We start from the raw sequence: 26,006 nt of genomic DNA, 5'->3' as shown, positions 1-26,006 counted from the left end.
CAGGCATCCCATCTCTCTCTTCTGGGCCTTCAATTCGCTTTCTTCCAGACAGACCCTGCCCTCCACTGTACAGCCTCCTTGGCTTCATCCTTGAAATCGAAGTCACTGTTCCCTTCTTTTCCACTTCTAGCTGGCGGGATGCCTCCTTTCAGCATGATGTCACTAGGACTACAGTCACCAGGTCCAGCCCAGGGTCCAGCTTACTAAAGCCAGAGGACATTTGATTTCTCTGTAGGCACTTCACTTTGTTTCTTGGTTTTGTGTATCTCCCTCTGTGTGTGTGTCTGTGGGTGGAGTTCGAAGGACAACTTCACATGTCATTCCTCAGGTACCTTTCACATTTTGAGACAGGGTTCCTTTATATGTTTTAAATTTTTATTATTGTATGAGCATTAATGTTGTACCTGAATATGTTCGCGTACCACATGCACGAGTTACAGTTGTGAGCCACCATTGGCAGGGGGACAGGAGGATTTAACCAGTCCTCTAGAAGAACAGTCAGTGCTCTCAACCAGCTGGCCATCTCTGTAGCCACGGACAGGGCTTCCTCTTGGCCTGGAACTTTGCCAAGTAGACCAGGCTAGAAGGCCACTGAACTCCAGGCATCTGGTCTACCTCTGCCTCTTGTCTCAGCGTTGCTGAGGTCATGCTGTTGCTTTTGTTTCCTGTGGGTGGTGGGGATTGAACTTGAGCCCTCGAGTTCATGAAATGAGCACTTTTATTGAATGAGCTAGCCTCCTGCCCCACCCCCACCATATTTTAGCCGAGGCCTTTCTTTGCAGCTCAAGTTGGCCTTGAACTCCTGCTCTTTCGGTCTCAGCCTCCAGCCTCGTCTCTCCTTAGCTTCCTACGCACTGAGGTGTACAGTTGTGTGTCACCATGCCTAGCTGCTCTTAAGACCCCTGCCGCTCTGCTTCCAGGATGCTACAATGTCTGAATTTATGTATGGGTCCTGCCTACCTATGTTGTCAAGATTCAAGGTGTATGGGCCTGAGCTCTTTGCTCTCAGTGTGCTATTTTCTTAATAGCCCTCCACCTAGGAAATCCTTTCCTCTTTCCCAACAGCCTCCCTTCTGTTCATTAAGCCCTTACTCCCTCTGTTCTATGTGCACATCTCAAAGGTATTCAGACCAATAGGTCCAAAAAAGACCTCTTAACCCCTTACAGCTCCCCCTCTTCAGAGCGAGGCCTTACCCTTTACTGTTCACTCTGACCCCCCTCTCCTCAAAGTCCCTTCCTCTGCAGCTTTACCCCTAGCCCCTGATAAGCCTCCTGTCTCCCCTGTGTGCTGCTAAGACCCCCTCATTAACCCTGCTTCCATTCTTTCCCCCATTCCAGACCTAAAAGGATGCTCTCCTGATTAAAACAGGCTGGGTAGCCTTGGCGCACTCCTTTGATCCCAGCACTTGGGAGACACAGTGGATCTCTGTAAGTTCAAGGCCAGCCTGGTCTACAGAGCAGGTTCCAGGACAGCCAGGGCTACACAGAGATACCCTGTCTGGGGTGGGCTAAATAAATAAATAAATAAATAAATAAATAAATAAATAAATAAAACAAGGCAGGCAAGTTCTACTGCAGCTTTCTTCTTATGTCATTAGGAACTTCCTTTCTTGAAGGTGTGACTCCTGCTGAGGCACGTATAAGTCCCTGGATTCTATCACCAGCAATGCCTCCTCCTCAGAGTTCACCCCCTACCCCAGACCTCGTCCTACCCACTCCCCTAACTTCCCTTGCTGGTTAGTTTTATGTCAACTTGACCCAGGCTAAACTGATTAGGAAGCAGAAATCTCAACTGAGAAAATGTGCCCCCACCAGACTGGCTTGTGGACGAGCCTGGAGTGCATTTTCTTGATGACTGATGTCTGAGGGCTCAGCTCACTGTTGTGAACAGCGCCTGCCACCCCTGTGTTGATGGTCCCGGGTGCTAGAAGACAGCAGGCTGAGCAAGCCATGGAGAACAAGCCAGTAAGTGGCGTTCCTCCGTGGCTTCTGCCACAGTTCCTGTCTCCAGATTCCTGCCTTGAATACCAGCCCTGACATCCCTTTGATGATGGACACAGGACTATGATGTGGAAGTATAAGATGAAATAAACCCCTTTCTCCCCAAGTTGCTTTTGGTCATGGTGTTTCATCATAGCAATAGCAAGCTAACTAAGCCAGCTTCCTATCCACATCCGTTACCTATCCCTTTTCTCTGCCCTCCAGCTATACTAGCCTTCTGCTATTGCTCAGTCTCAACACCCTCACCTGCCACAGGACCTTTACACATGCTGCTTCTTCTGCTACTTCTCTCCCTCCCTGCACCCTTAGGGAGAAGCACACGGGTGTTCAGTGCCTGGCATAGTAGTAGACAGCAGAGGACGCTTGTCATTGACTGAATTAAGTGAATGAACCAAGCAAACAGAGCATGCAGTAAGGACATATTGGCTCAGTGTTACTACTCTGGGAAGGCTTCTCGGAGTGGGTGGGTTCTAGGGAGGATGGGTAGGCTGGATCAAGCAAATTTGGCTGGCTGATCAAATCCTTCGAAGGGAACCTTATCTCTTGCTTGTAAAAGGGGAAAGAGCTAGGCAAAAGTATTGGATGCTCCGAGGGTCACTCTTCCTGCCAGCACTTTAAATGGAACCCAGCTTATTTTGCTCGAATTTTAAGCGCTGAGACGGTTGGATCTTCAAAGGCACGGCAGGGCTGTAGTTCCGCGCTCTACCGCCGAGCGGCGCTCGGAGACCAGCCACAGGGCCAGAGACTTGGTGAGGACAGGGTTCCGGGTCCGCCCTTCTGCAGCCTACCGCCGGAATTGGAGCGGCTATACTGAAGAGTGTGGGACTGTCTGGACCCCAACCTCCGGTCGCCCCACTGTGCGGCTGGGCCTTGCCTCTAGCGGCAGGTATGAGCAAGACACTACAATATGCCTGGCGCCTTGGCATTCCGTCTTTCAGGCATAGTCTGCGATGTCTGCTCGGATCCCCCTACATGAAGACTCCTTTTCTTCCCCCTCCTTTCTTATCCGCTGCAGGGTTAGCTCAGGCTAGCTCTTTGGCTACTTTAGCACCGCCTCTAGGAAGCCTTTCTAGAATGATGCGCTATCCACAAACCCCTCTCTTGAAACACCCTGCACCCTGTCACAGACTCATGTTGCTGCCCTACCTGTTATTTAGCTGCGTTCCCAGGTTGAACTCCCTAAGATAGGTCTATTTGATTCTCTGAGTGGTCCCTCTCTCCTCTTCCCTCTCCCTCTCCTTCTCCCTCTCCTTCTCCCTCTCCTTCTCCCTCTCCTCCTTCTCCCTCTCCTTCTTTCTTATCTCTCTTCCCCTCTTTTCCTTTCTCTCCCCTCCCTCTTCCCCCCCCCCCTCTCTCTGTGTGTTTAGTGTAAAACCTGGTCCTTCAAAGTACTCTGTTTGGAGTTCTTGGCTAGTCCCTGCCTACTTCTTCTGCTTGTCCCTCACCTGGTCCAGTCCCAGACCCAATTCCTCTTGACCTGTCTAGACACTAGCAGGTAGCCACTCCCTTCCTGAGTCACCCACATGAATGCTAAGGATGCCTGCAGTGCAAACCGCCCAGGGAGGGGCACTCCATGGGTGATAGAACAGAGCAGGATGGGCCATTCTACTCATTATGACCCTCTCTGACCTCACAGATACCCTTCCTACCGCCAGGTCTAAGAAGCTGGGGGAGACTAACCTGGCAGGGAGCCCCCAATGAGCCACCATTCCTCACCACCCCCAAAACATAAGGGGGAGCACAAAGGCCACGGTCTCCCCCGTGGTTCAGAAAGGTGGGCTGGACAAGGAGTGGGGGTCTTTGTGGCTGGGTGACCATTGAGTTGATTTGGGTGGGGCAAAGGGGAAGTGGCTTTCATTTGTGTGACCCATCTGCCCACATTAGGGGCAGCTCCTCCCGGGACAAGGACCGAAGTGCTACTACAGTTAGTAGTTCAGCGCCCATGCCTGCTGGAGGAAAGTCAAGCCGGACTAACTGTCCTCCACTTGCACCGCCGAAGACCGCCAATCGCCTGATCAATGAGAAGTCTCCATACCTCTTACAGCATGCCTACAACCCGGTGGATTGGTGAGTGCCATCCCAGGGTTTCCCTTGAAGCATCTGGGGTCCCTAATCCTCTGAGACTCCCTAGGCTACTGAGTGACCTCTCTTCCTGTTGGGTCTAGGTACCCCTGGGGACAGGAAGCCTTCGACAAGGCCCAAAAAGAAAACAAGCCGATTTTTCTTTCAGGTATACACCCACTGTTCCTAGAATGAGGTTCAGTGACAGGCAGAGGGTTGGGGGTGGTCCCTTGGGTCCCCCGGGGCCCTCCTTCTGCCATCCTGTCCCTCTTCTCTCCTAGTGGGGTACTCTACCTGTCACTGGTGCCACATGATGGAGGAGGAATCCTTCCAGAATGAAGAGATAGGGCGCCTGCTCAATGAGAACTTCATCTGTGTTATGGTGGACCGAGAGGAGCGGCCAGATGTGGACAAAGTATACATGACTTTTGTGCAGGTGAGCCATCTCTGGGGCAGCCTTGTCACACCTACACGCGGCAACTCCCCTGACCCTGGCCCTCCCTCTTCCAGGCCACCAGTAGTGGAGGAGGCTGGCCAATGAATGTGTGGCTGACCCCCAGCCTCCAGCCATTTGTTGGGGGCACCTACTTCCCACCAGAAGATGGCTTGACTCGAGTTGGCTTCCGAACAGTGTTGATGAGAATCTGTGATCAGGTGGGTGGATGTCTGGAGGGAAGGTTGCCCACGTGCAGGTTGAGACCACAGCCACCTCCCATCCCCACCCCGACCCGTGTATACTGACTTCCGCGTGTGTGCTCACCTCCTGTAGTGGAAACTGAACAAGAACACCCTTCTGGAGAACAGCCAGCGTGTCACCACAGCCCTTCTGGCCCGATCTGAGATCAGCGTGGGTGACAGACAGATTCCGGCCTCTGCTGCCACCATGAACAGCCGTTGCTTCCAGCAGCTGGATGAGGGCTATGATGAGGAATACGGTGGCTTCGCCGAGGCCCCCAAGTTTCCCACACCTGGTCAGTGACCTCTGACCCTGACCTATATAATGAGCATCGGTGCCTTTGGCCTCTCTTGTGCGGCTGTGTAGCTTTCTGATCCCCTGTGGGCTGATATTCTGACCTCTGACTCAGAGGCCAATGGCCTGTGTCCTCTAAGTGGATGGTAGAAGTTCCCACCTTCCAGCCTGACAGACAGAGACTGACTGGGCAGAGCCTCCCTGGAACCTCTCACCCTCTCCTTCCTGCTCCACAGTGATCCTGAAATTCCTGTTCTCCTATTGGCTCAGTCACCGGCTCACCCAGGATGGCTCCCGAGCTCAGCAGATGGCATTGCACACCCTGAAGATGATGGCCAACGGAGGCATCCAGGATCATGTGGGGCAGGTGAGGGCAGGCCAGGTTCCGTGCCGGCCGGGGCAGCAGGCCTAGGGACAGAGGCTGCTATCAGTCTGGCCTAACACTCTGCCTGGCCACAGGGCTTTCACCGCTACTCCACGGACCGACAGTGGCACATCCCTCACTTTGAGAAGATGCTGTATGACCAGGCCCAACTCTCGGTGGTCTATACCCAGGCCTTCCAGGTGACTTTTGCCCCTAATCCCAACCCTGGCTGCCAGTCCCAAGACCTTCAAGCTAACAGTAGCTTCCTCTTAATTCCAACCCATAATTCTTCCTCACACTCTAGACACCTGGGCTTCCCCTACACCCCACCCACTTTTCCTGGGGGGGGATATCCTCTAGGAACCTGAGCCACCACCACCCCTAGTGACATTTACTTACAACCTCCACCCCACCCCACCCCACCCCCACAGATCTCTGGCGATGAATTCTACGCTGATGTCGCTAAAGGCATCCTACAGTATGTGACCCGGACTCTGAGCCATCGGGTGTGTGTCCTTGGAGGCAGGCGTACCTTGGTGCAGGAGGGCTTGACGTCTCCATTGTCTTTTGGATGGTGACCAGCCAACTCTCCTATCCCCACAGTCTGGAGGCTTTTACAGTGCAGAGGATGCTGACTCCCCCCCGGAGAGAGGCATGAAGCCCCAAGAGGGTGCTTACTATGTGTGGACAGTCAAAGAGGTCCAACAGCTGCTCCCAGAGCCCGTGGTAGGCGCCAGTGAGCCGCTGACTTCAGGCCAGCTCCTAATGAAGCATTATGGACTCAGTGAAGCAGGCAATATCAATTCCTCTCAGGTGAGGGCTTTTGCAGACACAGAGAAGGATCCCAGGTTCACCGAGTACATGGGCTTCTCCTGACCAAGGCTGTTTTCCTCAGGATCCCAAAGGGGAACTGCACGGCCAGAATGTCCTGATGGTGCGTTATTCACTAGAGCTGACTGCAGCCCGCTATGGCCTGGAGGTGGAGGCTGTGAGGGCCTTGCTCAACACAGGGCTGGAGAAGCTCTTCCAGGCCCGGAAACATCGGCCGAAAGCACACCTAGACAACAAGATGCTCGCTGCCTGGAATGGTGGGGTGACCCTCTCTGAACAGTAACTCTATTTGCCAAGCCCCTTCCGTTTGCCCATTCTTTCTTCATAGGCCTTTTGAAATTTTAACTTAGAAATGAATTAATGGAGATCTAAAGAGTCTAAGCGAACCTGCCTGGGCTTGGCACTTGGAGACTCGGGGGTGGGGTGGGGTAGGGTGGGGGGGTAGGTTGTCCCAGGAGAGCTCTGGTTGACCTCATGCCACCTCTGACCTCTCTTTCCTCCAGGCTTGATGGTTTCTGGCTTTGCTGTGACGGGGGCTGCCCTGGGTATGGAAAAGTTAGTTGCCCAGGCCACCAACGGTGCCAAATTCCTTAAGCGGCACATGTTTGATGTGTCCAGCGGCCGCCTGAAGAGGACATGCTATGCTGGCACCGGAGGAACTGTGGAGCAAAGGTGGGGAAGGGAGGCTGGGCAGACCAACGAGGCCATTTCCTTGGGTGATTCTAGCCCTGTTCTGCTCCTTCAATGGACTGATCAGTTGCTACCCTGTAGTCTCAACACTCTTGGGCCCATTGACTCTTTTGGGAAATGGACTAATGTAGCCACAGGACGCATGGGTATGGAGGATTAACCGAAAGAAAACAAGAGAAGGTTCCTCTCTGCATTCCCGGGGCCTGTCCTCAGACTTCTTCTCTCCTCTACTTTTAGCAACCCACCATGCTGGGGTTTTCTGGAGGACTATGCCTTCGTGGTGCGGGGCCTCCTGGACCTGTACGAGGCCTCACAGGAGAGCTCGTGGCTTGAGTGGGCTCTGCGCCTGCAGGACATACAGGACAAGCTCTTCTGGGACCCCCGAGGTGGCGGCTACTTCTGCAGTGAGGCTGAGCTGGGGACAGACCTGCCTCTTCGTCTGAAGGATGGTTAGCATTGGTCTTGGGCCCTGGGTTTGGGCAGGGCAGGTCATCCCAGAGGAAGATACTTGTGTAGTTTTGCAGTAAACAGCTCTTGTGGGGCTGCTGGCTTCATGTCTTTACTCTATGTGACTTTGGAGGTCTCCTGGCATTCCCAAACCTGCTTCTTAGTATATAAATGAGTGCCAATAGCACCCATAGTTCCTCCGAGTTGATGGAGAGGTCGTTCTAGCTCTCCCGTGAACATGCAGGGGCATCTGGAATCCACTGATTTCATTTATTTAAGCAAGAATGACTTGGTCTCCGCCTGAAGGAAGTTCGCAACATGTGGTGGAGGTAGTGCGGAATGTATCACCATCAGAGCTTTGAGAATACAGTAAACCTGTGACAGGTGTCAACCAAGAGGATCTGTGCCATCAGGGAGGCACTTGGGAGAGATTTAGGCAGAGGAGACAGTTTGATGAGAGAACCCTAGGGATTAGGCTGAGTGTGGAAGACAGAGACCAAGAGTGGTGTGAGAGGAGGTGCCAATGCTGGGATAGGAAGTGAGGGCTCAGGGTGCTGAGAGGGTCTGACCTGCTCTGGCTGGAATGTAATTCTGCTCATCGTAGAGACGAATGGAAACAGAGAAATCAGGGTGACCCATTAAGAGGATGCTGGTTTTTAGTTTTGGAGGTACTGTCGAAAGCAGCCAGGAGTAGCCCATGAGATGGGGGACAGGAAAGGATTGGGGGCTGTCCAGGCAGTAGGCCAGCAGGATGTGTAGATGGATTAGAAGAGTTGAAGGACTTGGGTGATACCTCTCTGGCCCTGACAGTCGGTAGTTAGACAAAGGCACCAGCAGTGAGGTAGGGAACCTGGATACCCACAGCTCAGCAGGACAGAGGGGCTTGTTAAAAACATCAGACCAGCGCCACATGAACTTCATCTTATTCCTAGATCCCATAACCCAGACTCTCAGAGCAGGGCCCTGAAACTCAATGACCAACCCTCTTAAACCTCCTCCTGTCCCTTGCAGACCAGGATGGCGCAGAGCCCAGTGCTAACTCTGTGTCGGCCCACAACCTCCTTCGGTTGCACAGCTTCACTGGCCACAAGGATTGGATGGACAAGTGTGTGTGCCTGCTGACAGCCTTCTCTGAGCGCATGCGCCGCGTCCCAGTGGCCTTGCCTGAGATGGTCCGTACCCTCTCAGCTCAACAGCAGACTCTGAAGCAGGTAGGGAGGTGGTAATGGTGATATATTGGGGTATAGTAGTTGTGAAATGGGGTTCCAGGGCTGCCACCAGAGCTCACTTATACATATGCAGGGGTCTCTGCTCTGTGGAATGGAGGTGTCTGTGTGAAGGTGGTGTCAGAGGAGACAGCCTGGGAGGGCTTGTCGCTGGGCTGTTTGCATATAAATGCAAAATGAAGAGGTTAAAAATGGGTTCCTGCTGATCTGATGGCTGGTGAAGTGTTTTCTCTATAAGGTTCTGCATGTCAATCTGATTATGTCTGCTCCTCTGTGCTTTATTGCTCTGTCAACTCTTTTGTGTGTGCATGCGCACACACACATTTTTCTAGTTTGTGTGCTGGTGTGGGCTAGAGTATTTGCCTGTGAATATTCGTGTGTGCCTCCATGGGTGTATGTTTGTGTGTATTTATGTGTGGCATCTACTTCTATGGGCATCTACTATGTGTGTATGCCTCTTTGTGTGTTGTGTGCCATCCAGTGTATCAAGTCTTCTGGACACCCTGCCCTGTATTTGTATGTCCACCACAATGTATGACATTGCCACTAATGTACACTCCTGGTGTGTGTGTGCGTGTGCGGGTGTGGGTGCGGGTGCGTGTGCAGGTGCAGTGTGTGTGGTCTGTGATGTGTGGTGTATGTGTGTATGTGTGGTGTGTGCCATGTTTGCACTCTCGGAACACTAAATCCGATGAATCCTCCTGATGGATGAGGTGACTCCCTTCTTTCAGGAATTCTGGGTGGGTGGAGGGAGGATGAGGGAAGCTCTGGCAGGTTTGGGGGGCCTAGCTTCTCTCTTCCTGACACTGGGTGATTTTCCTGTACTGGCCAGATCGTGATCTGTGGAGACCCCCAGGCCAAGGACACCAAGGCCCTGCTGCAATGTGTCCACTCCATCTACGTCCCTAACAAGGTGCGCGTCCCTGCAAACTTGCGTTCACTCTCTACCTCCCACATTGCATCTCCCTACTCAGCTCCCAACATCCTTGCTTTTGGAAATCTGGGAGAGAGGTCATTTCCCACTGGGATCTACAATGACCAGTACCTTCTCCCAGGTGACACTTTGTGCTCTGCCACTATCTCAGGTGCTCATTCTGGCTGATGGAGACCCATCGAGCTTCCTGTCCCGTCAGCTTCCCTTCTTGAGCAACCTTCGAAGAGTAGAAGACCGGGCCACAGTCTACATATTTGAGAACCAAGCCTGCTCCATGCCTATCACGGATCCCTGTGAGTTACGAAAGCTGCTACACCAATGACTGCCCAGAACCCTTTGAGCTGGGCCAGAAGGCAGAATTTTCCAACTGACCAGAGACTCAGACCTTGAGAGGCTAATGGGTACCCTGCCTCCAGGTGATCACAGCCATCCTGTGGCTCCCCCATGGGCACCTACTCACCATGAAATAAACCTAACAGTGTCCCGTGGTGACTTTGGGATCTTAGCCTCTTCTGTGAGGGAGGGCCTGGTTCTAGCCTAGGGACAGCAGCCTGGGAACAGCCTTTCCCCTGAGAGTCTGCAGATGACTCTTTTCTCTTCTCTTCTTGCCCTGTCACCTTCCATCGGGTCACTAGACTGATCACGCCTCTGTCCACGATTAGTAAGATTGAATAAAACAGTCAGTAGACCAAAACCAAGTGTAAGAACCAGGATGAGGACAAGGCGCTGAGGTGCTCAGGAATGCCAAGCCCCTGCTAGGAAATGGCCCTGCCACCTTCCCCTTTGTCCCTTTATTTAAAGCTAGGGAAGGCACTGGAGCTCAGTATAGACCTTAATGTTTAACAGAGAGATATTTAATTAACATGCAATGTAGTGTGCTGTGGAAACTGCAAGTACCAGGACTACGACGTTTCTTGGAGGGTACCCATTCAACCCCAGCATCCTTGCAGGAGGTCATGTTCTGCCTCTTCCTGCAGGATCGTCTGGGAAAGGACTCTCTTGCCTGTGCAACATCCGTTGTGTTGGAAGCCCTTCCCCAATTCAATCCGACTCCTGCTACAGAGGAAGCTGGCCCCTATCCTCTGAATGTTGGGAGATGCTCTTAAATCTCATCCTTGGCAAATAAATCTTCACCGAGGACCCCACATAGCTGCCATCCAGGAAGGCGGCTTGGAGACAGGCTTGGAAGGAGAAAGTGTAGAACGATAGGGTTGTGAGGTTGCATAGAAACTGTTTCTTTGAGGTCTACTGAGCTTGAGCATCGTCCTAGCCTCCAAGCCAAACATCACAGATAGCCAGAAGAAGCCGCCAGAGAGACTAAGAAGAACAGATGGGGGAAGGGGTGCTGCTAGGGGGATGTCAGTCGTAGGAAGGAAGGGAGCAGGTAAGAAACTAGAGACAGGAGATTGTCACACATGCACACCTACCCATGGTCACTGGGATCAGAGTTGTCTCAGTCTGGGCAGCGGGCCCTTGGTGCAAGCCACCAGCCCATCTGGAGGGGATTAGCACTCTGGCCAATGAGGTCAGCTGGCCTCTTTCTTACTGGAGCCCACTCAGCCTTGCCAGCAAGTCAAAGACTGGACACGTGGAGCCTGGCTTGAGGGCAGCAGGAAGGGAAAGTACGACATGGTGAGACACAGGTGGCCTTTTTGGCAACCCTAACACTGGATTTGGAACAGTCTGGGCAATTCGTGTAGCCCTCTTGCCTCTGTGGTCCCACCGACCCTCATGAATGAGATGGTGAAGCAGGGACCTTTAGCCTTCTAGGGATGGCTGTTGGAGGGCCAGAGTTGGTAGGAGTTTAGCCTGACACCCCTGAGCATACCAGCTTCTCCCTAGGGTCTTCAGAATGACAACAAAGATCACTGAGGCTGCTTCTTGCCAGGAGGTGGAGACATGGCTATGAAGGAGTGTGCATCTGGTGTTTTCCTCCACTTCCCTGCCTTTTGAGTCTCTCATTTCCCCTCTGCTATCAAGCAGGAACAGGGCTGTGGCATCTTGTAAATAGTTTCAGAGGAAGGAATTCTCCCAGGAAGGCTGGGCTTTCCAACTTATAGGCTGAACATGACCCTTACTGTATACGGAGTTGATTTAAAAGTCCCACAACGTCTCTTCCTCTTGGCAAGTGCCACTTTACCCTCCGCTTCTATGTCCCCTCTTCTGTCAGCAGGACCGTATTGGGGCAGCTAGGGCTTAGGGTCACAATACTCATAGCTTCTTGATTTGGGAGGTATTTATCATTTCGTTTCCCTGAGCTCCAGATTCCTTAACTGAGAAATGGCAGTTTCAATGCCCAGAGATATGGGGTGACCAAATGGAATGATTGCAGCACCCCAAGTAAAGAGTACCACAGATGGGTGATTTATTTTGTTCTTAAGGGGACCAGCACGGGAGGGACAAAGGCCACAAAGCTGCAGGGGCCTGGATGGGCTTGCTAAGCAAGGCACATATGAGATACTCTAGCAAACTTGGAAGAAAGTTTGGACCACATTGGTCTAACTTGGTGGATAAACAGAGGCACAAATAAAGGATTTTTCCCTCCATCTCCCACTTCCTGGTTTGAAATACTTTTTTTTTAACCGAGTGCCCACTATGTATCAAACACTAGGCTAGGACATGCCACAGGGAACACAGCATAGGGAGAGAGAGAGAGAAATCCCCACCCATCATCCCTGCCCAGGCTTGGTACTGTGAGGTTTCCCACCTTGGACTGGTTCAGTACTAAAGATCTCCAGAAAGGAAGCCAGTAGGAAGGGGTGGTGCCAGTATTGAGCCTTGGAGCACTAGAGTGCAGAGCTTCCCATCTTCTCGTGCCTTTGTCCTCCCTTCCCCCTCTCAGGTAGCAGATAGGGTCCCCTGATGCCCTATGCTGTCCTAGATGGCAGATCTTCCTCAGGTTGCAAACTCTGGGAAGTAGGTCTCGATTTCTCCAGCTGGTGCCTGCTTGTCTCTTTTCTTGGTATGTTCCAGAAAAGGGCAGCCTGAGGATGAAGAGGTGGAGCCTCTGACCACTGGAGAACTGTGAGGCTGGGCAAGCCTCTGTTCTCATCTAGCTCTCTGCTTTAGAGACTGGGTTATGAGAGTCCCCACCTCTGGCTGCCAAACCCTAAGGCTTCAAGATATGGTGGTCAAAAGGGCAACCCACCTACTAGACTGAGGATACCCAGGAGGGAGGAAAGATATCAGGCTCTAAAAGCAAGCCATAAATAGTTCCTCTATCTCAGAAGAGGGCTCCGAGTTCAAGATTGGCGCCTCACACTCAGAATGAGAGCAGAGACTCCCTCCAGGAGAAACAGGCACTTAGGGGATGTGCTCATTAGCATGAAATGCAAATAGGCCTGGCCTCATTTGCACAACTCAATGCTGGGATTTGGCAAAAGGGCAACCAGGAAGGTGAAAGCGCTGCAGCAGCTCTGCCCTCTTCACCCCATCTTGGCAACTGGCCGGAGTGGGAGCTGACACGGCCCCAAACCCATGTCATGGTGCCAGGAGGCCTCTGGAGGATGTGTGGGTGGCTCAACTTTGTCAGGGAAGAACGCCTGGGAATCAGGGGCTGCAGGAGGTGATCCAGTCCATTCATTCCTCAGCCTTCCCGCAGTGGCTTGTGCCATTCTGGAGTCTACCAGGACTACAGATCCTGTCGTTCCATCGTAAAGATCCTACGCAGATTGTAAAGATGTTTTCCCTGCGTCTAACATAAACGCGTTCCCCCTCCCCCACTCCCCATCACGTTCAGAATTCTGGTGGTGCTTGTTTCTCTGGTACCCACAACCCTTTGGAGGCTGTGAGAGAGATAGAATCGACTGAGCCCCTGAACATAGGGAGATGAAGCTGGGCAAAAGCCCGGGTCTCCATTTGCGTGTACATGCCTGGGAAGCACAGCGCCAGCACCACTCCTAGTCCAGTGGTGGAGAAGAGTAACTCCAGGAAGCATTCATCTCTCAGACACTTCTCTTAAACCATACTGGAATCAAGGGGGAGAGGCAGGAAGTAGAATTTTGCAGGATGAAGTTGTTAAAGCTCAGCTCTAGGTATCATTCCTTAAAACATTCGAGGCCCACAGTGGCCTTAGCAGGCTGTTCCCACTTCGGGGCTGCAGGTGATCCAGGCTCTACAGTCCTGGTGCCACGCCTGGAAGCTATGCTTTTCCAGCAGGAAGCCCCTGAAAGAAGTCTCCAACCTTCAGAGAGGTCTAGAAGCAGTAGATGACGCTCAGAGCACCAGTGAGAAGACCTGTGGGTTGGGGTTAGGCCAGGGTCAACATCTTAGAAGTGGACCGGGGTTCTGGACCAGCAAAGAGGCTGGTGGGAAACATTTCCAGGCCACGCCTACTTCTACCTTTCTAGCTACGCCTATTTTTCCCAAACAGACCCCTTCCAGCCTGAAACACCAGACTCGTCTTCCTTCTCCCCAGTCTGACTCCCAGGTTCAAGCAGAGGGTGGGTTATTAACCAGGTGAAGAGTCAGATTTAGCTGTGGGATCCCGGTAACATCCCTAACTCCTGTGATTCCTGTCTCCCTTCTTTTTCAGTTCTGCTTAGACCTAAGTTCTGACTTCTGGCTGCTGTCCAATTTCGGGGTCCTGGACAAAAGATGTCAGAGGCCCGTAGGGCTACCCTAGGACCAGATGCCAAATACTTTGATTTCTCGAGGCTCCCTCCCAGGGGAGTCCCAAAGACCCAAGAGGCCAATAGAAAAGTGGGTTCGGTCTGGACAGTCGTCTGATTGGCCCCAGCCTTCGGGAGCGAACCCAGGGGCAAGAGGAGGGTAGAAAGGCGGTCCTGGTTTTGGGGTGGGAACCGGATTCCAGCTGTGGCTCTCTCCCCCTGTCCCCCCTCCCGCACTGGCACGGCGGCTGACCAATGGAAGGGCGGCTCTGGCTGTGAGATTGGCTGGGGAAAGGCGGGGCCGAGGCTTGAAGTTGGAGTGAGGGATCCAGCTGTGGTGTGCGCCGGGCTCCTCGCCGCCGCTTTCTCTCGTTCTCTCCCTCCGCGTCTCGGCCGGAGGAGGAGGCAGTGGCGCCGGCGACAGCTACGGCAACGGCAGCCACGGCGGCGGCGGCGGCGACATCTCCGCCTCCACCCCCGCCCGGGACGGCCCCCCACGGTCTCCCCGCCCCTCCCGGTCCTCTAGCCCGCCGCTGGGCGGAGGAAGGAGCCGGCCCCCACCCCCTCCAAACCCACCCTCAAAGAGATCCCTCCTCCCCTCCCCCTCCCCCCGCCGTCTCTGGCGTGGAGCCGGGACGATGCTGACCCCTTAGATCCTGCTCCAGCTGCGCCGAGGGAAGAGGGGGCGCCCCTCCCCGGACCCCCGCCCTCCACCGGGTGGCCCCTTTTTTCCTCCTCCTCTCGGGGGCTGCTTCACCGAAGGTAGCGCCCATTCGGGCAACCGGAGCCTGGGCGCGAAGGGAAGAAGCCGGAACAAAGTGAGGGGAAGCCGGCCGGCTAGTCGGGGAGCCCCCGGGAACCCAGGGGAAGCGGGACTCTCGCCAGGCGGGGCTTCCCTGGGACCCGGCGCCCCGCGGGCAGCATGCCCCTGAGGGCAGGGGGAGCTGAGCTGAACTGGCCCTCCTGGGGGCTCAGCAAGCTCTCTAGAGCCCCCCACATGCTCCCCCACCGGGGTCCCCCGGTTGTGTGAGGACACCTCCTCGGAGGGGCTCCGATCGCCCCTCTTCGGACCCCCGGGACCCCAGCTGGCCAGAGGATGGATGAGGAGGAGGATGGAGCGGGCGCCGAGGAGTCGGGACAGCCCCGGAGCTTCACGCAGCTCAACGACCTGTCTGGGGCCGGGGGCCGACAGGGGCCGGGGTCGACGGAAAAGGACCCGGGCAGCGCGGACTCCGAGGCGGAGGGGCTGCCCTACCCGGCGCTGGCCCCGGTGGTTTTCTTCTACTTGAGCCAGGACAGCCGCCCGCGGAGCTGGTGTCTCCGCACGGTCTGTAACCCATATCCTTCGGGGCACCGCGATGGGCCGGACTAGGGGGGTCCACAGGAGGGCGGGCCGTGTTGCCAGAGGGGACCGAAAGCCAGGTGAGTTGGAGAAGTGAGCCTGGACTGTGAACAGTTGAGTGGGGGACTGTTAAGGAGGGGAGGGGGCGTCCGAATAGAAACGGAGACTGGTGGGTACCCCAGACGAGCCCCACCTCCGAATACACACACCTCAGCCTTCCTTGGGCGGGGGTGAGGGGTGGAGGGTTGAAATCCAAGCTAGGAAAAGAGAGGAGAGGTGACCCTCTGGTAAGCAGCTGGATGCTCTACAGATGTGGGCAGAGGAGGGTCGTCATCCTCCAGATGTGGGCAGCTTCAGGAGCCTGGGCTTTCTACTCCGCCAGCCCGCCAGCCGCGGGTTAGCGAGCTGGGTTTGGTTTTCGAGTTTGGGGGCAGGGGTGGAGAGGAAGCTGCGGGGACGGAGGAGGGGAGACCGCAATCTCCTGGGGTTTCCTTATGCCCCCGCCCCAAAGTTTGCGGCGGATTCTAGGGTCCAGTCCCCCGACCTAGTAGTCCTTAATTAAGGCTGAGGTTTTTACTGACCTAGCGGGAAACGGGGGTGGGGGCAGCTCCTGTCCCCCCAACACCCTCCCAATCCGCGGGTTGGAGGCACAACAAGGAGATTTCGGCGGCGGCTGATGTCAGGGGTGCAGAATGAGAACAAGATGTGGTGAAGGGGGAGCTGTCTGCCCCCAGAGCTGGACTGGAGCCCCTTTTAGAGAGAGCCCAATGCGGCCAGCGCCCTCCCCACCTCAATTCTTTATCTGATGTTGAGTGCTAAGGTTGGGTTGGGGAGTTTTGTGCTTGGTTTTTTTTTTTTTTCCTAAGTGGGGGGGACTGACAAAAGCGCCGGCAAGTGGGGGATGGGATTAAGCTCGTCCACACTACGCCTCCCTTTCACAAATCAGAGTGTTCCGGCTGATGGCAGACCAGGTATGGGAAACCGCAGTCGTCTGAAAGTATTGGGGAGACCAGAGACTGCCAGTGTGTTCATTAAGGAGGACTGAGGTCCAGCTCCTCAAGCCTACTCTGTGGATGGGTTTTAGGAACGCATGCCCAACATTCCAGGCAGATGAATTTTGATTCTCAGCCTCACCTCTGCTTAGCCTGGCGTGGTCAGGGAACCCCTGATCCTCTTTAAAAAAAAAAAAAAAACCAAACCCCTAGCACAAAGCACTCACTGGCTTGACTGACGCCCATCTCTGGGGTACTGGAAAGGTGGGGGGCTGGCTGGTATGGCTATCCCAGTAACCGATAGCCTCTTCTGATTCTCTTCTTCTAGCTCAGAGGCTCTCTGGGAGTCAGGCTGGGAGACCCCAGGTTTACCCTGTAGCCCTTGAGAACCCAAGTCAAGCTCCGCTTTGGAGCACAGGGGCAGCGGAGAGCTTGATGCCGCCCTCTGCAGCCACTGTCTCTAGTGCGCAAAGCAGGATGTAAGCTGAGTCCCCCCACCCGCTGCTCTACACTCTGTGAGTCTTTGAGAAGCTCCCCTCATCCCTCCCAATCCTTTGCCCTTTCCTTCCTTCCTTCCTTCCTTCCTTCCTTCCTTCCTTCCTTCCTTCCTTCCTTCCTTCCTTCCTCTCTGAACCGAAGAAAGGAGAAGAGGGACTCTGAGGAGTGTGGTCTCCCTAACTGGCTTGCTATCTGGAATTATGAGTCTCCATTCCAAGGTCTCCATCTCTGTGGCAGAGATGGAGAGGAGAAAAGAAGCCCTCATCCCCACTCCTAAACACATTATGAATGGGAAACCCCCAGCAGTCCCTATCCTCTCTTTCTTAGGAGTCCTAGGGGAGACTGGAACATCTTGTCACCTCTCCCTTCAAATACCCCCTAAAAGCAGACCTTTTGGCAAGTATCTCTGCCCACTTGCCCTATCTCCAGGTGGAGGACCTGGAGGTAAATACTTTCCTGGAAGAAAATAAGTGACCAGGCTTACAAGAGGGAAAAGAGGTGAGAGTCTAGTTAATCTTGAGATTTGGGGAGCAGGCCCGATCTGGGGAGTGGTGTGTGGTCTGGGTGTGTAGCACCTATGTCCCTAGATCTAAATTAGCTAGCTGAATATGCTGAGAACAATTTCTTGGTAAGGGGGGCTGCCTGGACATTTACTCCCATTTCCCCATCCGACCCAAGTCACAAGGACAAGTGTATTTCCACGGCCAGAGAAGGAATCTGAACAGCCCCCTGAGCCTTAACCCTCTCCTTTCTCTCTTTTTGGTATCCGTGAGGCTTCTGTTGGCTTCAGGAGTCCCCAATGTAGGTCATGAAGACATTGGTCCTGAGGGGCCTGACTGGCTTCCCCTTCCCAATGGACTGAAGCTAGTTAGCCTTTTTCTCGACATACTTTTCTCGGCCCCTTCCTCTTGCAACCTCATTAAAAGGCCAGATTTCCTAGAGTGGAGATCTAGGTGTAGGTAGGAAGTGTGTGTGTGTGTGTGTGTGTGTGTGTTGTGGAGGGAGGAAGGAGGAAGGGCACAAAAGTATATGTTCCTGTACTGGGGAGATCAGGGACATGGGCCCAAGCAGCTCCCTGGCAGGCCACTGCCTCCCAGGTTACAGGGGAACACTGGCCTTTGCAATGTGTTTCTTACAGTGTGAGGGCGTGCGTTTCCCCTCCCGGGAAGGAGTTCCTGAGCATTCCCTCTCGGGTTGTTGTGTCACATCTGGAAGTTTGTGTAGGAGTTTCTCCAAGCTCAGAGCCCAGCACAGCTTTTTCTCATTTGGAAATCACAGGCTGGCATTTGGGATGGAGGAGTGGGAGGGGGGCCAGAGAACGAGAGGGGAGCATGCCAGGAGTTGAGGGGAGGAGGGGGCGGGGGGATAGGGGGGGTAGGCCTGAGAGACAGGAGTCCTAATGGCTTCCAGAAGTGAATGTGAGTGTGGAGCTGTGCGTCACTGTGTGTGTCCAAGTGTGTGTCTCTAGAAGGGAGGAGGTCCTAGGAATTTCTGTAGTCTTCCTTGCCATTGTCCCAGTGCCCCAAGTCTTCTGATTCTTCCCAAGGGAGGATTCTCCATTGGGTCCTCAGGGGAGAGAGAGAGAGAGAGAGAGAGAGAGACAGAGACAGAGACAGAGACAGAGAGACAGAGAGAGAGACAGAGAGAGAGACAGAGAGAGAGACAGAGAGAGAGAGACAGAGAGACAGAGAGACAGACACAGAGAGAGACACAGAGAGAGACACAGAGAGAGAGACACACAGAGAGAGACAGAGACAGAGAGAGAGAGAGAGAGAGAGCATAAGGGGGTTGTTTGAATCTCATATGTCCCCTCATCCCATTTCCAAATCCTAGACCATCCAGAGCAGATTCTGGGGAGAAGAGCTGAGGCAGAGAATTGAGTGGAACGGGGTGGGGGCAGAGGATCTTGGGTAGTCTGTCCCAGATTCTTCTTTCTTCTGGGTCATATGGACTCCTCTGCACGTCCTCTGTTCCACTGCTGGGGGACTCCCCATCACCCCTAGTGCCAGTTGGAGCCATTCCTGGGATTACCCCTCCACCCTGGCCCCCCTTCTGCTGTTCCCGCCCCAGCTCTCACCCCGCCCAGCCTGCCTCAGCTGGGCCGGCGACAGACACACTGCACACACACACACACACACACACTCACACTCACACACACACATACCCCAGTCACAGAGTTTGAATCAGATTTCTGGCCTATTTCCCCTCCCAAAGATTCCAGTGGCCCTCTCTCATGTGTCTCTGTGTCTCCTGTCTCTGTCTCTGGGTGGGGCTGGCTGCCTTTCGGGCAGGCTTCAGTTTTCAGTTTAGTTGGAAACCTCTCTCCCCACACACCCACACACCGGAGCTGGGGGCGCATGGGGAAACAGGATAGTTAGTAGGATGGGGCCATTGTTGGGGATTCCCCTTTTCTGAAGAAAAAATAAATGAGCACAGACCATCAAATTAAATCCCTGCGTCGTCTTCCACCCTAGGAAGCATTGGCTCCCATAGACTACCAACCTCCTGTTGGGATGGGCGGAGCAAGAACCTGTGTCCCATCCCCCAACTCTTACTAGAAGGCCAGAATTCCTGGTTCCAGGCCAATTTCCTCCTCAGTATTCCTTAGTCTCACATTTCCAGACTTCTGGGAGGGAGAGAGGCAGCTAGAAGGCCTGCTTGCTGTCTGGGTTCACACCCTGGGCCCAGGGCCTTAGATCTCTAGTTGCCAATAATCTAGGCAAAAGCCCTATCTAGATTAAAAACCTATGGAGAAGACTCATTTGTGGATATAGCATGCTCTATTTCCCTCTCCCAGGAAAGAGAGAAGGGGGGAGGGATGGTAGAGAGGTCTGCTTCTGCTGTTCTCGCTTTCTCTGCTTTTGATGGTGGGTTATGGGGAGAAGAAAGATCCTCCCCTCTCCTGCTCCCACCCTTTGGGATCCACTCCAGCCCGGACAGTCACCATAGCAACAGTAGACATGTGACCGCACAGGTCTCTCATAGTCACTATGGCAACCAGTGTCCCCCGTTCCCTTGGTTACCATGGGGATCTGTCACATGGTTCCCCCCCCCCAACCTGATAACCTGTGGGTCTCCCTGCTTCTCTTTCCTTGCATAAGGACAAGAGAGCAGTCTGGGCAAGGGGAGAGAATGTGTAAGGGGGTGGGGGGGTGTCTCTTCAGTTTCCATGGCAACAAATCCACACCACCTGGTGACACATTCTCCTGTTGTTATGGCAACAGAAGAACATCACACAGTGACATGGTGCCGTGTTGCCAAGGAAACAAGCCCCACCCTGAGAAGGGTGAAAGACCCCTCCCCCCCACACACACCTTAGATATTCCTCTATTCAGATTGTTCTAGATTTGCCTGTCCTTTTTATACTTGCCTACAGTGAAGGGGAAGCCAGCGTGCAGGGGATATGCCTGGGTGCAGGCTGGATTGCCAAGGGTCCAAAGAAGGGGATTTTGGTGAAGAGCCTGATATGGGGTTGGCTGGGGGCAGGTTCTGACTATCAGAGGCCCTAAACTGAGTCTGTCTGGGACAAAAGAGGGACCCAGTTCCTCCATAGGTCAAGTCTGTTCCTCCTTACATCACTGTCATGAATTTGTCACTGTTCAGGGAAGCATCAGGAAATCATGAATGGGGAGGCACATCTGGCTTCTAGATTGGCAGATGAGTGACTGATAGACACAGTGGCTCATTCATTTATTCTTGCTGATCATTTGCTCTGGACTGCATATGACACTGGGCTTTGTAGTGTGGCTGCTGTTAACACTGTGGCAGAGCCAAGCGCATGGATGACTTGACCAGGTAGGGCCACTGTCATTGGATGTCCAAATAGATACCTGGGGCCTTTTCCCCCAACACTGTTCTCCAGGGCCCCTCCTAGGCCCTGTCTCTCCGGCAGAGGAGAATGGGCTAGGTTGGGGGAAAACAGACCAGTTATTAAGGGTAATTGTGTCCTTTCCTTTCCAAGTGGTGGCTTCCTCCCTTTCCCCCCTCTTCCAGAGTGCCCTCTGGCTGACCCCCATTCTGGAGAGAGATCCATTGGCTACAGTCAGGAAAACAACCAGCCCCTGTAGGAATACTTTCATTTGCCCCTCTCACCTACTAAGCCACTTTAAACCTAGGATAATGTTTTATTTTTTTACTCTTTTTTTTTTTTTTGAGACAGGGTGCAGCCCTGGCTGTCCTGGAATTAACTCTGTAGACCAGGCTGGCTTCGAACTCCAAGATACGCCTGCCTCTTAGGTGCTGGGATTAAAGGTGTGCACCATAGTCTCTTTCTCTTAAGGGATGGATATTAGGGAAACTGAAACATCTTATGACTTCTAGGGTGTTAGGCATGGGTGGTGATAGTGATGTGCACCCCCGAGAAAAGAGCCTGGCTAGACAGAATGAGGAAGGCTTCAAGGTGGCCGAGGGAGAAGTCAGGGTTGCTGATTCAGCACAGAGGTGGGGTATGGGGAAGGCCAGCTGGGAGGCTGAGTCTGGTCCTCTGAACCTCCCTGATCACTTCCTCAGGCCTGGTGAAAGCATTACCACTCCAGAAGCAAGGCTAAGACAGGAATGGCCCATGGGTTCTAGGCCCTGAGTGGATTGGCAGGGCAGGTGACAGGCAGCTGCAACCCCTTTCTTCTTTCTGGACTCTACTTGTCTCTGGTTTCTTTGCTCTTTCTGCCTCACTCCTGTTTTTCCACGAGGAAACTAGGGTGTCTGGTTGTATATCTGTGGGGTCCAGGGCCCGGAACCTTCTTTATCCAGAGGGGATCTTGTATATTTTCATGCCAACGAGCTGAAGGTCAACCACGCAACAGAACTTATGTAGAAAGGCTCGGGATGGAGAAAGAATTCCCTCTGCTCCTAGCTGCTTGGGTTTAGAAGGTACAAGAGATATGGTGGCAGTCTGGCCTCACGTATGGCACTGCTGTCCACTCCGCAGAGCTGAAGCTTGTCCCCAGTGCAGGCCCTGGCGTGGAGAGCAGTTTTGATCTGAAAGGCATGGACATGGTGACTATAGGCTGAGGACTTTGAGAAGACAGGGAGCTGGCGGTTGGAGAGAGAGCTTGGGGCTCCTCTGAAGTGTCAGGGGTGGGGAGGGGGTTGACAATGTAGGCTTGACTATTTGTAGTGCAGGGAAGGAAGGCGACAGAGTAGGCCACAAGCTTGGAAGCCTCAGTCTCATCCTGGCGTCTTGAGCAACTCTGGCACATGACTTGGCTTCAGCTCTCTGGGTCTTGCTGTCCTTGGGTTTCGGGGGTGGGTTGGGGTGGGGTGGGGTGGGGTGGGTGGGGTGGGGTGGGGTGGGTGGGTGGGGAATAGAATGATCCACCTTGGATGCTTCATGGGGCTGTTGTGAGCAACGTCGTGGCATTGTGCGAAAGTGCGTGGTAAACTGTAAGGCAGGCTTAATCCGACTGTAGGTTTGTGTAACACATTCGCATACATTATCTCACTTGCTTCTCACATCTATCCGGTGAGCGAGGAGGATGAGATTCACAGCAAACTCGTGGAGCCTGGCATTTCCACACGCACAATCGATGCTATTCCCTACACGGCTTGTGCAAATAGCCAGGGTAGTCATGGCTTTCTCTACCTTACAAAGGAGGAAGATGGGATCGAAGTCTCTCGGGGTGGGAGTGCGGGGGGGGGGGTGTTAATATACAGGTAGCAAGCATTCGGGATGCCACGGGAGGCTCCCATCAGCCCTGGCTCTGGATAGCTGTTTCCTTGACACCTGATACGTGGTTCGAGCGAGTCAGCATGCTGGTCATTCTCCTCAACTGTGTGACTCTGGGTATGTTCAGGCCGTGTGAGGACATTGCCTGTGACTCCCAACGCTGCCGGATCCTGCAGGTGAGTGTGAGTGTGTGTGTGTGTGTGTGTGTGTGTGTGTGTGTGTAGTGTGTGTGTGTGTGTATGTTAGTGGTTCTTGGATCTTAATACCCTGAACTCTGTTCTACCAGATCCAACTGGTGGGTTCTAGGTGGGGTGTGTGTGGGTGTCCCCCAGTCCCTCAGTTTCTTCAGCCCCTCCTTTCTACGTCAGGCCTTCGATGACTTCATCTTTGCCTTCTTTGCTGTGGAAATGGTGGTGAAGATGGTCGCCTTGGGTATCTTTGGGAAGAAATGTTACCTGGGAGACACTTGGAACCGGCTTGACTTTTTTATCGTCATTGCTGGGTGAGGGCTTGGGCTAGGGTGGGAGAGTAGTGGGCAGATCTCCTGCCTCTTTGGTTGTCCACTCAGCCCAGGCTGCCTGCTTCCAGTGCTCGGCCTGTTCTCTGAATCTCACCATCTTCCTTTTGAGTCGGAGGAGACTGTCATTGCTTGGTGGGAGGTGTCCCTGCCCCCTAGACAGAGAGCTGATCTTCAGCCTCCCTTGGTAGAGGAGAGGGGAGAGTCCTGGGTCACTCTGTCACCTCACAGCAGGAGTCTTCCCTGGCCTCTTTCACATGGAGTTGGCCTCAAACTCAAAGGGCCTCCTTCCCGGCCCCTCCCCACAGGATGCTGGAGTACTCGCTGGACCTGCAGAATGTCAGCTTCTCCGCAGTCAGGACAGTCCGTGTGCTGCGACCGCTCAGGGCCATTAACCGGGTGCCCAGTGAGTGACCCCTTAGCCCTCACCCCTGTATAGAGGGCCCTCAGAAGAAATATGGCACAGGCATCATGACCTGACCTTTTGAAGCTGAGACAGAGAAGGGCTCAGTAGGGACCCAGTCAGAGCCCCTACCCCTGGTGGTATCACTAGCAAAGCTACCTGGGAAAATCTCCATCCCACGAATTTCAGCCAGGCTTTAGACAGAATCTTAGAAATACCTTAGACGACCCCTTCCTAGGGGAATAAAGGTGGGTGGGGACCAGTGGAGCAAGTGTCAGACCCACAGGAGGGGATACAAAGTGCTAGTGGCCCGTCTCTCAAGACAAGGCCACTTCACGCCTTACCCTCTGGCCCTGGTTGTATTTCCCCCCATCCCCACCCCCACCCCCCACCCCTTTCCAACTCTTGCAGTGACTGCTGGGACCATTATCTAAATTAAACCGCATTGGTTTCTGGAGCCAGCAAAGGTTTGGCAGCTCCAGCTCCTTTGCCGTTCTGCCCCTCCTCCTTTGCAGGCCCCCTTTGCAATTCCTCAACCTATACAGGATTGCAGATGGTCCCCACTGGGGCCTCAGGAGGGGATATCGTGCCTGACTTTATGCCTGATGCTGCAGTAGCCGTGTGTGTGTGTGTGTGTGTGTGTGTGTGTGTGTGTGTGTGGGAGAGAGAGAGAGAGAGAGAGAGAGAGAGAGAGAGAGAGAGAGAGAGAGAGAGAGAGAGAGAGAGAGATGCAGTTATCTCTGGGAGGGCAGAACGGCTGAGTGAGTCTGGGGTGGGACAGTGATGTTTGGTGCTAAGGCAGAGATCCGGAAGAGGGGCGTGGCTGGCCTCCTCTCCCAGGTGACAGCTACTAGATTTATAGACCTCAGACTAACCACTGCTGTAATTCCCTTAATGCAAGCCCTGAGGAATTGATCTCAGTTGGAGCACTGAGGAGCTGATGGGGGGGGGGAGGGGGTGAAGAACTGAAAAGGATGAGGACCGACTACAGCAAGGTGGCTGTAGCCATCAGGAAGGTTAATCATTTGCTGGTGTGCTGTTGTTTAGAACCTTTGCCCTAGAGAGAACAGGGCCCACCCAGGGCACTTTGGGGGTCAAATGGGCCACTGGAGATCCATTAGTTTGACAAGAGCTTAGAAGCTCTGGGTTTTCTGAAGGCTAGTTCAAATGTTTGGGTCTTGGACCTGGAGGGAGGAAGGTGAGTGGGTCCCTAACAGGGCTTTTATCTGGGGCTGGGAGTATGTAGTGGCCTTGACCCTGGAGGGAGGAAATACTCCCCAAAAGATAGAGTTATGTCTCTTCAGACCCTGACTTCAAGATCTGGACCCAGCAGGAAACAGACACAGAGAACACAGATGCAGGGCTAGGGGCTAGGGGTGGGCTCAGAAACCTGGTTACGTGCTGGTCTTCTTGTCTGCCTCTAGCCTTTCTCTAGGTCTGTCCTAGTTCCCCCAGTGGCCCTCTGGGGCCATCATTTAGGAAGGTCAGGTGACTGTGTCTGGTGAGAGAAGGAAGTGGGAGGTGTGTGTGTGTGTGTGTGTGTGTGTGTGTGTGCCACTGCCTTGGGGAGCAGGATTTGGAAGCACAAAAAATCCTAAATTTAAGTCCTGGCGCTTACATTTAGCAGCTCCCATCCTGAGCAGCTCACGTCACTTCTGTGAGCCTCAGACTTCTCATCTGTAAATTGGGGGTGATATCATCAGCCCCATGGTGACACGGGAAGTGTGAGATGGGACTCAGAACTTAGAGGGCTTTGGAAACCACAGTTGGTACCATACAACAATTAATATGAGTATTAACAATTAAGGACTGCCTGGGAGAGTTAGGAGTGTCTGCCAGTCCCCCTCCAGCTTAAATGGGCGGACCCTCTTGGGGAAGACTGCCAGCCTGTGCCCCTGGCACACTGGAGCCCCCAGCATGGCTCTTCTGCCCCCACAGGCATGCGCATTCTCGTCACATTACTGCTGGATACCTTGCCTATGCTGGGCAATGTCCTGCTGCTCTGTTTCTTCGTCTTTTTCATCTTTGGCATCGTTGGTGTTCAGCTGTGGGCAGGGCTGCTTCGAAACCGATGCTTCCTCCCTGAGAATTTCAGCCTGTGAGTGGTGGAGCCGGTGGGTGATGGACTGGGGAGCTGTGGACCTCTCTTAGTCCCCGGCTTCCTGTTGCCATGGATATATGTGGTCTCATATCTGGCATTTGGCTCTCAAACTTAGTTACACAGTGGGACAACCTGGAGCATTTTAAAGTCCTGATGCCCAGGTTACCCCTTCCAGAGATTCCCATTGCATTGACCTGGGGTTCAACTAGGATTTAGGCCTTTAAAAAGTCCTCCCAGAAGCCAGCCACAAAGTATACAGCTTTAATCTCAGAACTCTGGAGACAGAGTTGGGTGGATCTCTGTGGGTTTCAGGCTGGCTTAGTTTACGTAGGTCAGGGCCAGCCAAAGATATAT

The 26,006-nt window shown here is 53.7% G+C and overlaps 2 protein-coding genes across 3 annotated transcripts in view; both read left to right on the top strand.

Moving 5' to 3' along the window:
• Positions 1 to 2,358: 2,358 nt before the first annotated feature.
• On the top strand, positions 2,359 to 10,016 carry Spata20 (spermatogenesis associated 20). Of its 2 annotated transcripts, XM_021178309.1 has the most exons (17): positions 2,359 to 2,412; positions 2,653 to 2,887; positions 3,886 to 4,068; positions 4,167 to 4,231; positions 4,344 to 4,498; positions 4,573 to 4,716; positions 4,832 to 5,033; positions 5,269 to 5,399; positions 5,492 to 5,596; positions 5,828 to 5,902; positions 6,000 to 6,209; positions 6,292 to 6,484; positions 6,731 to 6,899; positions 7,155 to 7,366; positions 8,376 to 8,575; positions 9,423 to 9,503; positions 9,676 to 10,016. In XM_021178309.1, the coding sequence occupies exons 1-17, from the start codon at positions 2,388 to 2,390 to the stop codon at positions 9,844 to 9,846; spliced, it is 2,556 nt and encodes an 851-aa protein (XP_021033968.1). In that variant the 5' UTR covers positions 2,359 to 2,387; the 3' UTR covers positions 9,847 to 10,016. The 2 variants fall into 2 exon arrangements, with proteins under 2 accessions (XP_021033968.1, XP_021033969.1); XM_021178310.1 differs by lacking the exons at positions 2,359 to 2,412; positions 2,653 to 2,887 and adding an exon at positions 3,662 to 3,775.
• A 4,754-nt stretch (positions 10,017 to 14,770) lies between these two features.
• Cacna1g (calcium voltage-gated channel subunit alpha1 G) overlaps positions 14,771 to 26,006 on the top strand; it is a 66,085-nt gene continuing 54,849 nt past the window's right edge. The window contains exons 1-5 of the mRNA XM_021175946.2: positions 14,771 to 15,472; positions 22,696 to 22,807; positions 23,000 to 23,133; positions 23,457 to 23,554; positions 25,490 to 25,649. Coding sequence (XP_021031605.1) covers positions 15,231 to 15,472; positions 22,696 to 22,807; positions 23,000 to 23,133; positions 23,457 to 23,554; positions 25,490 to 25,649 — 746 coding nt within the window. The 5' untranslated portion in view covers positions 14,771 to 15,230. The remainder of the gene's footprint in view (positions 15,473 to 22,695; positions 22,808 to 22,999; positions 23,134 to 23,456; positions 23,555 to 25,489; positions 25,650 to 26,006) is intronic.

The sequence above is a fragment of the Mus caroli genome, chromosome 11 (genome assembly GCF_900094665.2).
Source record: "Mus caroli chromosome 11, CAROLI_EIJ_v1.1, whole genome shotgun sequence".
Classification (NCBI taxonomy): Eukaryota; Metazoa; Chordata; class Mammalia; order Rodentia; family Muridae; genus Mus; species Mus caroli.
This window is presented reverse-complemented; position numbering and strand designations above follow the sequence as displayed.